The sequence below is a fragment of the Neofelis nebulosa genome, chromosome 8 (genome assembly GCF_028018385.1).
Source record: "Neofelis nebulosa isolate mNeoNeb1 chromosome 8, mNeoNeb1.pri, whole genome shotgun sequence".
In the NCBI taxonomy this organism is placed as follows: Eukaryota; Metazoa; Chordata; class Mammalia; order Carnivora; family Felidae; genus Neofelis; species Neofelis nebulosa.
This window is the reverse complement of record NC_080789.1, coordinates 122,138,960-122,154,956: the sequence shown is the minus strand read 5'-3', so window position 1 is coordinate 122,154,956 and position 15,997 is coordinate 122,138,960. Positions and strand designations below refer to the sequence as shown.

Sequence of the window (15,997 nt, the reverse complement as noted above, 5' to 3'; positions counted from 1 at the left end):
AATTCTTTTGAATATATGGGCGGCTGAAATACCTGTAGGGGGTAAAATATTTTACTGCTAAAACTACAAGCTGAAAATTTCTGAAATGGGGAGACTTATGGTACAGTAGCTAAATACTATAATAATAAGCACAACTAAATTAAATATTATAGGCCCAGATAGATGAATTCACTCTTTAATTTTTCAACATAAAAGTTCAAAGTTCTCTAAGATTTCATTCAAAATCTCTAGGATGAATAAGCCAGTATAGATGTTCCAATTATATTTCAAAAGACAATAAGCCACTGCCTTCACATATATATATCCAAGGAGGAGGAAAAAAGGAAATAACCAGAATCATCCGGAAAAAAATAACATGAAACATAACTGTGATTCCTTTAAAACTATTCTAAAGCATACGGACACTTTATATTTCTTGGCCTTGTTGCTGCATTTATTATGAAACCTCAAATATATGTTAACAAATTTCGCTCTTTTTTAAGAGTATTGCCTTATTTTACTGAAAACCATGCATATTTGTTATTAAAAAATCAAGTTATATCCAACAACTACAACCAACCCAATTTAAAAACGGGCACATGACTTGAATAGACATTTCAACAGAGAACATGTACAATGACCAATCTAAGCACATAAAAAGACACTCACCGTCATCGGTGCTAGGGAAATGAAAATCAAAACTGCACTGAGGCATACTTCACACCTGTTAGGATGGCTATTATTTGAAAACAAAAAACAAAACAAGTATAGGTAAGGATGTAGAAAGAGTTGAATCCTTGTACTTTGCTGATGGGAATGGAAAGCTGTGTAGCTTCTGTGGAAAACGGCTTGGGAGTTCCTAGACAGTGGTGGTGATTACACTAAATTGCACACTAAAAATGGTTAAAATGGTAATTTTTATATCATGTATGTTTTACCACAATTAAAAAACTAAAAAAAAAAAAAAGGTAGGAAAGCAACTACAAAGAAGAGGTCAGCAAATTGTTTTAAATCCAACTTTCTAGAAAGAACCCATGTTAGCATTTGGTAGTCCTAATGCTTTTTCTGCACTTTAAACTTCTTGTTGTGAGGTATTTCAGAAATCACCTCTATAGAAAGTATAATTTTTTTTAAATGAATGCTTATTAATTTTTGAGAGACAGAGACAGCATGAGCGGGGGAGGAGCAGAGAGAGAGGGAGGCACGGAATCCGAAGCAGGCTCCAGGCTCTGAGCGGTCAGCACAGAGCCTGCCGCGGGGCTCGAACTCACAACCCGAGAGATCATGACCTGAGCCGAAGTCGGACGCTTAACCGACTGAGCCACCCAGGCGCCCCTCTATCCAAAGTATAGCTGGTAGTATTAGCAACAGCTATGAGCATCGACATGTTGATTTGTTGAACGTGAACTATGACCGAGGCATGAGTAGACGTGCTGTGTGCCTGCAAAGTTAACTAGCCTGAGTGGGACTCAAACTTGCAACTGTGGTCTCATCCAGGATGACCTCACCAAGCCACCCTAGCCAGAAAAGTGATCACGAAATGAAAGTGGAAGCTGTGAAAAGTCACGGATCACATCATGACATGTGTCTGTGATCAGTGCCATTATTTTCCGCCGATGTTATTTGGTAGTACTATTTATCTTAATTTGGGCTAATCCTAAGTGTTATCATGAATGTTTTCCTTTTATTCTATTTCAAGTGTTTCTGGATATATATAACCTTATAAAAGAACATGGAGAATATTTGCTTTTCTAGATCACCGTGGTATGTTTTTAAAAGAAAAGATGTAATTAAAATCAAGTTAAATCGCCTGCTGCAAATTAAGTAAAGTTTACAAAGTCAAGGGGCATTTTGTTCCAGTTTGAACTCTGTCATTACCTTTCTTGTAACCTTAGATGAAAACAGCTTCGGGGCGCCTGGGTGGCTCGGTCAGTTGAGCGTCTGACTTTCGGCTCAGGTCATGATCTCACAGTTGGTGGGTTCGAGCCCCGCATCAGGCTCTGTGCTGACCTCTTGCTCACAGCCTGGAGCCTGCTTCAGATTCTGTGTCTCCCTCTCTCTCTGCCCCTCCCCTGCTCACGCTTTGTCTCACTCCGTTTCTCAAAAATAAATGAATGTAAAAACAAATTAAAAAAAAAAACGGCGTCATTAAAGCCCAAATAGCAGTTACCTATTTTGGGTATTTTACAGTACGGCAAAGGTAATATGAAGAGTTGGAATATCCAAGCAGATGACCAAAATGCAATTATTTTTTATGTCTCTTTCTTCACCTCCTCAACTTTGAGCGCACATTTATTCAGCAATTATCAATGAAGAAAGCCTGAATTTCTAACCTTGCTCCACCATTTATTAGTTTTGTGATGATTTCTTAACCGTTCTCAGCCGTCATTTCCTCATCTGTAAAATAGACATACTTAATAGGGCCAACTTCATAGACTTTTTATGAGAATTCAGTGAATGGAAACAAATCCTTAAAACAATGTGTGCATATAATAAGTGCTGGATAAATACAAGCTAACTTTTACTATGATTGCTGTGATGATGACATACCTACCGTGTATTCAACCCTAGAGTAAATATTATGAGAGCTGGTAATACAAAATACTTCCTTATCTCAAAGAATTTGTTTCTTTTTATTTTTTTTAATTTTTTTAACGTTTTATTTATTTTTGAGACAGGGAGAGACAGAGCATGAACAGGGGAGGGTCAGAGAGAGGGAGACACAGAATCCGAAACAGGCTCCAGGCTCCGAGCTGTCAGCACAGAGCCCGACGCGGGGCTCGAACTCACGGACCGCGAGATCATGACCTGAGCCGAAGTCGGCCGCTTAACCGACTGAACCACCCAGGCGCCCCAAGAATTTGTTTCTTTTTTTTTTTTTTTTTTTAATTTTTTTTTTCAATGTTTTTTATTTATTTTTGGGACAGAGAGAGACAAAGCATGAACGGGGGAGGGGCAGAGAGAGAGGGAGACACAGAATCGGAAACAGGCTCCAGGCTCCGAGCCATCAGCCCAGAGCCTGACGCGGGGCTCGAACTCACAGACCGCGAGATCGTGACCTGGCTGAAGTCGGACGCTTAACCGACTGCGCCACCCAGGCGCCCCAAGAATTTGTTTCTTTAAAGTAGTATCAGAAATCTGAATTTGCATCCCCTCATGAGTGTGAGGCCCCAGCCAGGTGGTCCCCCTAGCTCTCCTGGCTCTGAGATACATCCTGATAAAATCTCTGAAATACATTCAAGTTTAGTTGAAATCACAGAAAAGACCCAACAGTTGGAATGGGGGGGGGGGGGCGAAGGAAAACTACACAGAGATGAAAGGACCTGAACTGAGCCCTAAAAGATAGAATTTACAAAGGCTGGGGGACACCTATCCCCCCGCCCCTCCCCACCCCCCTACCATGTGCTAGGTAGGCATCAGACTACATACTCCACAGCCTTTCTCTACATTCCTCATGACAGTCCTACTGGGTCACATAGCTACTATTTGCCAAATCAGGGATTCAAACTCTTAACCTAAGTCCAAAGCCTTTCTTGTTTTCATGCCGTGCTGCTGCTTTGATAATTCGAGGTTGTATTACTTTCTGTCTTGGCCAGTTAGAGGCCTCTAAATATCCCATTCGTTTTTAGTGAAAAGTTTTTGTGTGTTTTTACTGATTTTTTTCCCTATGATTTTCTTACCTGCACAAATGCTGAATTGTATATTTGCTTTTTCATTTAAGTTTTGCTGACTTCTGTTCTTTCATAACTTAACTCAGGTGTAATGTCTTTGCTGAGGCCTCTTCTTCTGGATGTGGTCCCAACAATTCAACAGACTGCTGCATTGGCTCTTGGGAGACTGGCGAATTATAATGGTGACCTAGCAGAAGCAGTCGTGAAGGGCGACATTCTTCCACAGCTTGTTTATTCATTGGCAGAACAGAATGTAAGACTTAAAAAAAATAAGTTATACATATTTTTTTTTAGATTTAAAAGATCTGCTAGTTTGGGCACAGTTGCAAGCTTGTGGGCATTAGAATTTTAGGACGTTAATATAACCTTCAATTCTTTGAACTGCACATAAATAATACCTTTAGGGTATTTTACTTTGGAAGTGATGGGCAGTTTTTCTCCCATTACTGTTAATATAAGAAAACAGATTACACAGTTTTTAAACGAATTGTATATAAGGCAGTATTTCTGTGTATGGGGGTCTTCAATTTGTAGGATCAGTCTTAGGTGCATGGCCCCCTAGGCAAATGGAAAGTTGTTTTCAGCAATCCTTACATGCAGATGAAATCTAGTTAGTGGACACTGTAAGAGACAGCTTGGGAGCACGGGGACAGAAGCATACAAAATGAAGGAGGATATGTGTAATGGAAGGTTTGATAAAGCATTTTATAGCAAGTATGCAAGCATGTCAGTCCTTTTCAGGGTCATCCACGAGTGCCACAATGTTTTCCCTCCTATCTTGTTCTGTACTCTGCCACCTGATAATAGTTAAGGATCTTTCTATAGGTAGGGTCTTGGTATGTTTATTCCATTTTGTTAGTTTCTTATAACCTAAGGATATATATTTCTTTTTTTAAAGTGTATTTCTTTATTTTGAGAGACAGAGAGAGAGAGAGAGAGGGAGAACATGAGGAGGGGAGGGGCAGAGAGAGAGAGAGAGAGAGAGAGAGAGAGAATCCTAAGCAGGCTCCGTGCTCTCAGTATAGAGCTTGATGCAGGGCTCTGAAATCAACAACTGTGAGATCATGACCTGAGCCAAAAATCCAGAGTCAGATGCTTAATAGACTGAGCCACCCAGGTGCCCCAGGATAGATGTTTCTTGACACATTTTTAAGATTCAATTCCTATTCATATAACCATAACAAACCATCCAATTTAAAGATGGGCAAAAGACTTGAACAGACATCTATCCAAAGAAGACATACCGTAGCCAACCAACATGAAAGGATGCTCAGTAACATGAGTCATTAGGAAATGGAAATCAGAGCCACGGCAAGATATCACTTTACCTATGAGGATGGCCATAAAAAAAGGGAAAAGAAAAGAACAAGTGGTCAGTGAAGATTTGGAGAAATCGGGGGGCGCCTGGGTGGCGCAGTCGGTTAAGCGTCTGACTTCAGCCAGGTCACAATCTCGCGGTCCGTGAGTTCGAGCCCCACGTCAGGCTCTGGGCTGACGGCTCAGAGCCTGGAGCCTGTTTTTGATTCTGTGTCTCCCTCTCTCTCTGCCCCTCCCCCGTTCATGCTCTGTCTCTCTCTGTCCCAAAAATAAATTAAAAACGTTGAAAAAAAATTTAAAAAAAAGATTTGGAGAAATCGGAACCCTCACGCATCGCTGATAGGAGTGTAAAATGGGGCAGCTGCTATAGAAAGCAGTCAAGCAGTCAAGTTAAACCTAATTACCACATGACCCAGCAGTTCTACTCCTAGTTAGATTTCCCCAAAAAAATTGAAAACAGGTATTCAAACAAAACTTGTACACAAATGTTTACCGCAGCGTTATTCACTAGAACAAAAGAATGACTAGATAAACAAAATGTTGTACATCCATATAATGGAATATTATCAGTCATAAAAAGGGATGAGGTATCGATACAGGCTATAACATGGATAAACCTTTGCTCTAAGAGAAGGAAGCCAGACACAAAAGGCTACATATTGCATGACTCCGTTTATAGGAAATATCCAGAATATGCAAATGCATAGAGACAGAAGCAGATTAGCAGTTGCCAGGGGCTGTGGGGACAGGGGAATGAGGAGTGGCTCCTTAACGTGTATGAGATTTCTTGTTGGGCTGAGGAAAATATTCTGGAACTAGATGGTGATGTTTGCACAACACTGTGACTGTGCTAAATGCCACTGAGCTTTACACTTTAAAATGGTTCAAATGGCAAATAATATGTGTATTTTATCCCAATAAAAATTAAATCCCAATTGTTCACATTTTTGCCTTATTTTTTAGAGATTGGAGACTCATTTCCTGCTTGTCTTATCTCTACAAGGAGTCTCAGAAATTTTGTTTTTCCTACAGGTGTTCCTTCTGTCATCGAACACTGTTAGACTTTGTTCTTCCTGGATTCTTGGCTCCTTCTTTTGGGGCAGGGTCTGTGTTTTGGTATCCCACAAAGAAGGTCCTCAGTAGAAGTTTTCTAGATGCGAATGAATGTGCACTAGCTGTAAAGCGACAAAAAAGTGCCAGGGCAGAGGTGAGGAGAAACTGAGAATGTGAAGCAGTATTCACTTCACCTACCAGTCCTTTAACTCACTTCTCACAGGGTTTAATCTCTTCTTTATGAGGTACAAAGTCCTCTGGTGTAGCTTTTTTTTTTTTTTTTTTTTTTAAGGCAACTCTTTTGGTGAGGAATGGGAGAGAAGAGAGAGGAATTTGGAGAAGCGGAAATTAGGAGAAAGGGGAAATGAGATCAGAAGGTGTGAATTATAGGCACTGTAGTTAGCAGTGACTATCGATGGCCTAATAAATCTATTAATTAAGTATAATGTATTATTTCATAATCTATAATCTATTTTACAATCAGTCACTGACATAAAGTTGGACTTTATAACACATTTTAATATCTCTCTGTTAACCTTTAAGAAACTAAAGAAAGATATGAAGTCAAAACATCATTATTAACATAGCATATTTCTTATATCATCAACATAGGCCAATTTTTGAAAGATAATATGTTAAAATATACTTGGTATATTTTCTCCCTCTCCTATAATTTTTATTTTATCTTAATCTTTTAGCCTAAGTAAATAGCATGCTTTCAAAACAGGTGCTGTAGTCACCTGGTCACTTTCAGTAGTCACCGTAAAGAAATAGAAACTTGGAATCCAAAACAGGGGATTACCTGGGTTCTATTCATAGAAGAAAGAGACCATTAATGTGTCAGGCTAACCATGAAACAACAGTGAGTGTTACAGCCAAATACTTCCTATACATTTAAATTTTTTAGCTATATGAAGAAAAGCGTTAGCCTTGTGTTTCAGTTTTATTTTATGATGTCTTAATCTGATAAAATTTTATATAGAAAATATTACAAATATGAAGCATTACTTAAAATTCACATAATACCAAGTCATTTGTATTTATCACTAAAATATATATATATATATATTTTTTTGTTTTGTTTGTTTGTTTGTTTTTTGGTTTTTTTTTTTTGTTTTTTTTTTTTCTCAGAGGAGATAAATCACACATCCTCTTGTTTGGCTAGTTTATTTACCAGGAAAAGTTTTAAAATGTATCACCTTTATGTTTATCTGATGATTGGTAAGTGCGTCCCAGACCGTGGTTATTTCAGGATAACTTGGGACACCAGAAAGATTAGTTGAGGTCATGAAAGGCCTACCACGCTTAGAGACTGAGGGCAAGTAAAGGAAATGAATTTGTCAGCGGACATTTTTGTTGCACATGCTAACAATCTAAGAGTTCCCCTGGGTCAAACAACTACTTTTCAGTGTAACGCAGATACAGAAAATCTCATCATTTTAGGCATTTGTAGGAAATACAATGTTTATGTTTTCTTTTATACAATTTCCAAATGCATGTTGCAGAATAAAACATTTGAAAGGAAATTTAAGACTTAACGTTGTTTCAGTTTGGCACTGAACAAAAAGCAATCGGGGAACACCAAAAAAGTGACTTTGCCGGGTTTTTTTTATCTGTTGTATTCAAAAGCTGTTGAGCTTTATTTAATGTCATTTTTATGTTGGTTTTCGTCTATTTTAACTTTTGGTTTAATAAGCGCTTCATTCACTCTGAGTTTTGTCTGCTTTATCATCGTAGCGTTTTTACAAGAAAGCAGCCGCCTTTGTGCTACGAGCAGTGGGGAAGCATTCTCCTCAACTAGCTCAGGCGATCGTGGATTGCGGAGCCCTGGATACACTGGTGATATGCCTGGAAGATTTTGACCCTGGAGTCAAGGAAGCTGCAGCCTGGGCACTGGGTTACATCGCAAGACATAATGCAGGTAACGGAGCATATTTGAAAACAGGATTACTAACATTTAGATTTTTTTTAGGGAAATCGGGTTTTGCAGTTTTAATGATGTTTCCATACATTATGGGAGATAGGTTTTGAATGATGGCCAAGTTGTTTAGATCATAAATTCACAAAAAACCTACCCATTTCAGTCTTTACTTCAGTCAGCTGAAGAGCAGTGTGAGCATGGAAAGAGGGAGTGGGGAATGAGGAGAGTGAGAGATTGACAGATTCTCAAAGACCTTGGCAAATTGGTTCAGTGAAAAAATTTTAGTTTGTCATCCTTCAGGGGATTTTGGATCTTTACTCTCTCTGATGATGGGGTGCTCCAAACTAGGCGGGAGACATGTTGTGTGAATGAGTAATGTTGAAAAGATATGGACATGATAACTTTCTAGAACATATGTGTATTGAGCCCATATTGGGCAGGAAGGAGGGGAAAGAGAAGTACTTTCTCTCATAAACTGACAGCTTAATGACATCATCAAGAAGGGGCCTGGACCTCTTGTGTGAAGTTTATGCTGACAGACCCGATGGGTGAAGATTATATGGGGAATAAAATTGCCCCCACCACTTTCCAGAAGATGCTAAATAATATGAACAAATAATACAACAAGAAAACACAGTCTTAAACATATGTAAAAATGACCAACTTCTCGAGTAGTCAAAGAACTGCATATTAAAACATCAATGAAAATGTCTTTTCCCAGTTATTATTACTTAGGGAGGGGAAAAGAGTAAATCAGAATTACAGCCAAACGGTCAAGAGCACTGTGGCATTAGACAGGATCTGAGTTTGAGTCCAAGATCCACCATTTAGTTTCTGCATGACCTTGGACATGGCTTTCAAATTTTCTGAACCTTAACTTCCTCATCTGCAGAAGAGGGCACCTAAAAGTAGGTACTTCAGAGATCTGTTGTGAGCACAATGAGATAATATATGCAAAACACTTGGGCCAGTACTTGGCACATGGTAAATATCCAATAAATCTAAGATATTAGTATTAATACTGAAGGTTGGAGAGGATATGATGGTTATGCCCATTGCTGGAGATACTGTGAATTGTATAAACCTGTGCAAAGCAGTTTGGCAAGATTAATCTAAGCCATGAAAGAGTTTGTGGTTACTCTAAAAAGCCTGCTTTGGGAATTCATCCTAAGGAAAGAATTCCACAGAATGCAAAAGTTATATTCGTGTTAATGTTATTGTAGTAGTATTTGTAATATCAAAAAACCTCAAATATTTGGCAGGAATTTAGTGGTTAAATTATGGTAGTTTACCTAATGGAATTTCATTTGGCAAATTAAAAAGGTAATTATGAATCCTACATGGTAACATGGAAACATGATTGTAATGTAAAAAAGCTATAAAATTATGCACTGCAGTTATAATCATATAAAAGTAAGTTTTTATGTGGACATAAATTACAAAGAAATACATGTTTGTGTTACTAGGGTGATAGGATTCAAGGTACGTTTTCTTTGTTTTCCAGATTTTTCGGTGTGTATGCATGCATAAAATAATGGCTACCACTTATTGAGTAATTACTGTGTGCCCGGCTCTGTGCAGTGTGCTCCAGATACATTATCTTGTTTTGATTACAGCTACCCCTAGGGTACCCCTTCCCTGTTAGACAGAGGAAGAAAATATGACTTAGGAAGGATACCTGAAGTGATGGTAATTGTGGAACCAGAATTTGAGTCTACATCTGTCTGACTCCAAAGCCCGTATTAGCCACTGCCCGTAAACAGCTTCACTAAATATTTCTTAAAAGAGCACCGAAGAAGAAATTCAAAACAGAAACAGGAAGAGGCTCTCCCATGGTGATGTTTAATTTGGTTCTTAAAATGCTGACACTATTAGAAAAAGGAAAGAAAATTATACAAAAATAAGAAAGAAAAACTATTGTCATGCCTAAAATGATTCTGAATTCGTATATTAAAATTATCTCCTCCCCATATATGGATTTTGGTTTTCCAAACAGATTCTCATTAGGACTATTTTTTAATATATGTTGACTGAAGAAACTAAGGCAGTGTTTTAAATTAGAAGCTGGTTATCATGGGGAAACTATATGCATATATTTAGGTTTGGGGTTTTGTTTTTTGTTTTATGTTGTGTTTTTTGTTTTTGTTTTGTTTTGTTTTGTTTGTTCAGAGGAACTTATGGCAAACAGCTTCTAACATGAGTATCTGAAAACGTGATACAAAGGAGCTTTGAGGGACAGTCAGACAGATATACTCTCAGGCAGGTGCCTATAGACAACCTTTTCATCTCTCCCTTTTGTTGAGTCTGAGGCTAAATGATTATAGTTCATAAATAGGATCTGTCTTAGGGATTCCATTCCAATTTCTTGCTATAATCTGGCTCCCACATGGCATTCCCACTATAATTTCAGTATTTCACAGTAGTTAGGGGCCTGGGACCCAGAAGCTCCCAGAAGAGATTACTGCATAGATTTCTCAGAAGGAAAGGGAATTGTTACCCAGTAGGCAATAAAATAAGTCATCATTCACATCCTGAATCAGTGAAAATAGATGGTGTACCTCTAAATAACCTGATTTCTTTTTCAATGATCTCCTAAAAATAGAATATGTTAGATTGATGGGAGGGCGTTCATTCAGTGTTTTCTTCTTAGTATTAGCGGTAAAATGTTTTATTAGGCAGTTCAGGAAATACACACCTTACATGGAGACACAAGAGAAACAAAGTGTACCTTTAAGGGCAATAGAAGGAAAACGCTTTGTGTCTAGGAAACAAAAAGAAAGTAAGCACACAATTAGTCAAACAGGCATCATCTGACTTTTTCAAATTGAAAAATACAGTTTCCGAAAGCGACTTCTATATGTAGATTTGGAAGCATTTTACAGATAATTCAAAGGGATCTGGGATGAACAACCTGAAATGGTGTTTTCGTTTTTAATTCTGTATAAATCCTGTCATTAAATTTCTGTGGTTGAATCCCCAGTTATTGAATACACCTGATATGGGGCGCCTGGGTGGCTCGGTTGGTTAAGTGTCCGACTTCGGCTCAGGTCATGATCTCACGGTCCGTGAGTTCGAGCCCCGCGTCGGGCTCTGTGCTGACAGCTCAGAGCCTGGAGCCTGTTTCCGATTCTGTGTCTCCCTCTCTCTCTGCCCCTCCCCTGTTCATGCTCTGTCTCTCTCTGTCTCAAAAATAAATAAACGTTAAAAAAAAAAAAAAATGAATACACCTGATACATGTACCTCTCACTTTGAAGATAAGTTATTTCTTTATATTTTTTCCTGCTCTTTAGTAAAAGCTGAGGTAAATTCTTCTCAGATTGGTTCTTCTTCCTTCTTGCCAGTTTCTCCCACTCTGCAGCACTGTTCCGTTAACACGTTTTCCTCATCAGCGTCACCCTCTCGCTGTTTCCAAGGACTAGTCTTGCTTTGGGAGATACGAGGAGTGGGGCCCACGGCCTGTGTGGACGGGGAGCGTGAGGGGTGAGGAGGAAAGAACCACGGGTCTCTTGAGGGGCAGGGCTTCTACACGGAAGGGCCCAAAAGGGCACTTGGCCATGCTCCCCGCAGGCCCTCAGGCAGGCCCCGCTTCCCTGCTCCCCCCTGGCAGCCTCTCTCTGGCCTCCTCACTGTTCAGCAGCTTCGTGGAGGAGAGCTGCCCGTGACCTCGTGTCCAGGGTGTGGCAGCAGTGAGGGTGGCACGTGGGACCGAGGTGAGAGCAACAGCCTGGCTGCAAGTGTGAGGAAGGAGGAGCCCTGCAAGCGTTTTATAGGAGTGGTTTTCCCCATTTGGGCTCAAAAGTAAGCGGTAAGTGTTTATTTGGGGAGCTTTAAAATTTTTTTTCAACGTTTTTTATTTATTTTTGGACAGAGAGAGACAGAGCATGAACGGGGGAGGGGCAGAGAGAGAGGGAGACACAGAATCGGAAACAGGCTCCAGGCTCGGAGCCATCAGCCCAGAGCCTGACGCGGGGCTCGAACTCACAGACCGCGAGATCGTGACCTGGCTGAAGTCGGACGCTTAACCGACTGCGCCACCCAGGCGCCTATTTGGGGAGCTTTAGATACGTAGGCCGTCTCCCGTAAACTCCCGCCATCTCGGAGCAAACTTTGTTCTCAGGCCTGGCCAAGAGGAACGGAGTACATTTGGTTAGGTGTTCTAGAACACTTGAAGGATTCACAGAAATTCCTAAATTATCTAGATGAGGCAACTGAAGGAGAGAGGTGAAGGATTTATTCTGGCCAGACAGCAATTGATGGTGGAACAGCGTGGCAATTACTCAAAACCTTTCAGAGATTCTTCCTTTTTATTGTGTGAGGAAGCGTATGAGAGCCCATCACTCTTCATTGTCAGCTTCTTGTTGGATCTGAAAGTCTTGCCAGATACCTCTGTTTTTAATCCCCCGATGGCTGGTTTCCACATGTGTGACTCCTCTTTCTCCGATAGACTTGACTGATGTCCGTAGGGCTAAATCAGATGACAGATTTCCATGCCAGCTCAGTGGCCGTCAGGGGAGGGGACCGCGGCGGCCAGAGGAGCAGCGCTGACAGGAACTGGCTGGATTGGGCACTACAGAAACATTTAGTAGATCGTCCCCTGTTTGCTAAGCAGATGATATGGGGGAGGAATCCAGACCAAGCTGGCCAGCCTGATTCTTTTCCGTCTTGTGCAGAATGACGAAATGATAAAGAGAGAAAAGAATTTTAAAAATCGAAAATTTTTGCAAATGCCGCTCATGTCACCCTTCTGTAAATACCCGTAGGCTAAATCCTGTGGAACAGGCTCAGGCAGCGGTAATTTACCTTTGAAAAATCCACGTTAGGGACACATCTCTGAGACAACTAGGGACTTTGTACCGTGAGGGGGGGTGGGGCGAAGGGGACTAAAGCCTGGTAACTAAAAATTATTTTATGTTCTGTGTCTTTCTCTGACTTATTAAGAAACACAACAGATGAGTATAGAGACAGGCAGAAAAAATAAGATAAAAACAGAGGGAGGCAAACGATAAGAGACTCTTAAATACAGACAACAAACTGAGGGCCGCTGGCGGGGTTGTTGGGTGGAGGGATGGGTAAATGGGTGATGGGCACGAAGGAGGGCACTTGCTGGGATGAGCACTGGGGGTTATATGTAAGTGATGGCTCACTAAATTCTCCTGAAACCATTATTACACTGTATGTAAACTATGTTGGATTTAAATTTTTAAAAGTTATTTTAAAAACCCTATAGACAACTGTCTTTACTGGTGCTTGTAGATAATAATGTTGATTTCTGTACTTTTGCTTTTTACAACTTATTTTATCTTGGAGGGGTTGAGGAACATATGCGCATGGAGGCAAATGATGTATATGGGATTATATGCATTACATGTTGCAACTATTTTGATCCTAACATTGATTTCCACAAATAACTTTTCTATTTATTTAAGTGGTCGTGAAAAAAGACAAAGCAAAAACAAATGTCTTGTATATTTTCTTTTGGCACGGAGGCCAAATGTGTTAAAGTAACACTTTAATTATAAGTTTACTCAGTAGTTACTTAATTTGTTAGTCATTTCTAGGGTTAGTGTGTGTGCTAGTAAAAGAAAAAATAGGTTGTGAAAAAATAGGTCCTGTATTTTTATTTATTTTAATTTTTAAAGTTATAAACTCTTGGTTGATAAAAGCTTCTGAGATTTTTTTTTGTGTTTTTTTAAGAATTCAGAATATAGAACAATACCATATAATTCTGTAATCTCAGATTCCTAAGTCACTGAGACCTATAACTTCATATATGAGGCTAGCAAACAATTTCTTTATCACCATCACCATCACTATAATCATCGAAAAGTATCTGAGTCACTTATGTGGAATGTTAGCACGTCTTCCTGACTATACAAAGTAAAGTAAGTCAGCTAATATCTTACCTGTAGGAGCTTATGATAAGATAGAAATATTGATATAGATGAGCATAAAGGTCATGCAGACAGCTGGGCACGTTGGACAGAAATGTACAATACGGTCTTAAGAGTACAGATAACACACTGGGTGATTCTAAGTTGGACCAAGGAAAAGAATTACAAGTTATGCTTTTTGTACCATTGCAGAAAGGGCAATGTTTATATCCTTCTTAAGAACATTGTTACATCCAGATAAGCACTGGACAGACTTTGGGCATAGAAATAAGAAAGAGGTAACATTGATAGTACAGTTTCAGGAGAAAGGAAAGCCCTCTACCCACCAGAATACTTCCTCTACCTGATTCCACCTAATATTCTTTTAGTCTGAGGCTTTGTTTTCTATCGGTTGCAAATACCTGCACAAGAAATGTCATGAAATTGCGTGCTGAGTGGATAGAGAGAAGGGTATTTGTATCTTACCAGTTTGAACAGTATATCAGAACTTATTTTTTGGGTTTGAACAAAATTGTTTTTCGAACTTGGTTTATTTTCCAATCACTAGTGTATGAAACCTTCTAACACCGTTTAGATATTGAGGGTAAAAACACTCTTTTATTTACATTTGAATTTCTAGAAGTACATTAGTCATAGTGTATTTGATATTTGCAAGTACTGCAATTAAGCATTTCACAAACATCTACACGAGTTCACTTATTAAAGGCTCAGAGCTTTGTTAGCATAAGAATTGTACTTTGAGGGGCACCTGGGTGGCTCAGTCAGTTAAGTATCTGATCCTTGATCTCAGGGTGGTGAGTTCAAGCCCCACATTCAGCTCTGTGCTGGATGTGAAGCCTACTTTAAAAAAAAAAAAAAGTTCTACTTTGAATAAGTCATGTTCATTATCTTATCTGACCATAAATTTTAAAATCCATTGTCTACAGGGAAAATAGTTACTGTATAATTACCATGTTGTCTGGCTGATTTTGCACAGTTAACTTTTTAGCCCACTTTGCTCTCATCTGTGCCTTTAGATAAATGAAGCAGCTTGCTATAAAGACGTAGTATAAGTTAATTGCACCAAAGCATTTTGCGCGAGATAGGACCTCTGGCCTTGGAAAGCTATTAACTGCAGTTGTTTAACTATTTGTGTGATAATTCTATTACTGGCCATTTCTCTATATCTCCTTTGATTTGACTTGATTTTTAAGTTTATTTATTTTGAGAGAAAGAGAGAGAGAGAGAGGGAGATCATGTGTGTGTGTGTGTGTGTGTGTGTGTGTGTGTGTGTGTGTGTGAGCAGGGGAGGAGCAGAGAGAGAGGGAGAGAGAGAATCCCAAGCAGGCTCCATGCTGTCAGTGCAAAGCCCAATGCAGGGCTCAAACTCACAAACCATGAGATCACGGCCTGAGCCAAAGTCAGATGTTTAACTGACTGAGCCACCCAGGCGCCCCATCCTTTGATTTTAAACTACAGGTTTACCAATATGGTAGTGCACTAGTCATGGGCTACTATTGCATACTTGAATTGTGGCTAGGGCATCTGAGGAACTAAATTTTTATCTACTTCTAATTAATATAAATTAAAAAATTGATAACCAGTTCAAGTACTGGGAATATTTTAGGCATGACTGAAACAACTTGGGTATATAAATCTACTTTTTCGTCCGTAAACTTTTTGAAATCTAAATACAGATCGAGTATTTCTTTCTTTCTTTTTTTTTTTTTTAATGTTTATTTATTTTTGAGACAGAGAGAGACAGAGCATGAACCGGGGAGGGTCAGAGAGAGAGGGAGACACAGAATAGGAAACAGGCTCCAGGCTCTGAGCTGTCAGCACAGAGCCTGACACATGGCTTGAACTCACGGACTGTGAGATCATGACCTGAGCCGAAGTCGGCCGCTTAACCGACTGAGCCACCCAGGCGCCCCCAGATCGAGTATTTCTAGTGAAAATTTAGTAGTTGAACTGAGATGTATCGTAAGTGCAAAATACACACTAGATTTCCAAGACTTGATATGGAAAAAAAAAAAAAAAAAACAACAATGTGAAATATCTTGTTAAAGTTTTAAAATGCTGACCACATGTTGAAATGATAATATTTTGGATATATTGGGTTAAATAATGTATTTCTTTAAAATTAATTTCACCTACTTCTTTTTTTGCTTTTTTAAATGTGGCTA

The 15,997-nt window shown here is 39.3% G+C and overlaps 1 protein-coding gene across 4 annotated transcripts in view; it reads left to right on the top strand.

Moving 5' to 3' along the window:
* SPAG6 (sperm associated antigen 6) overlaps positions 1-15,997 on the top strand; it is a 67,205-nt gene that overhangs the window by 16,476 nt on the left and 34,732 nt on the right. For all 4 annotated transcript variants that reach the window (XM_058681721.1, XM_058681720.1, XM_058681717.1 and 1 more), the window contains 2 exons: positions 3,737-3,903; positions 7,758-7,941. In XM_058681721.1, the coding sequence (XP_058537704.1) occupies positions 3,737-3,903; positions 7,758-7,941 (351 nt within the window). The remainder of the gene's footprint in view (positions 1-3,736; positions 3,904-7,757; positions 7,942-15,997) is intronic.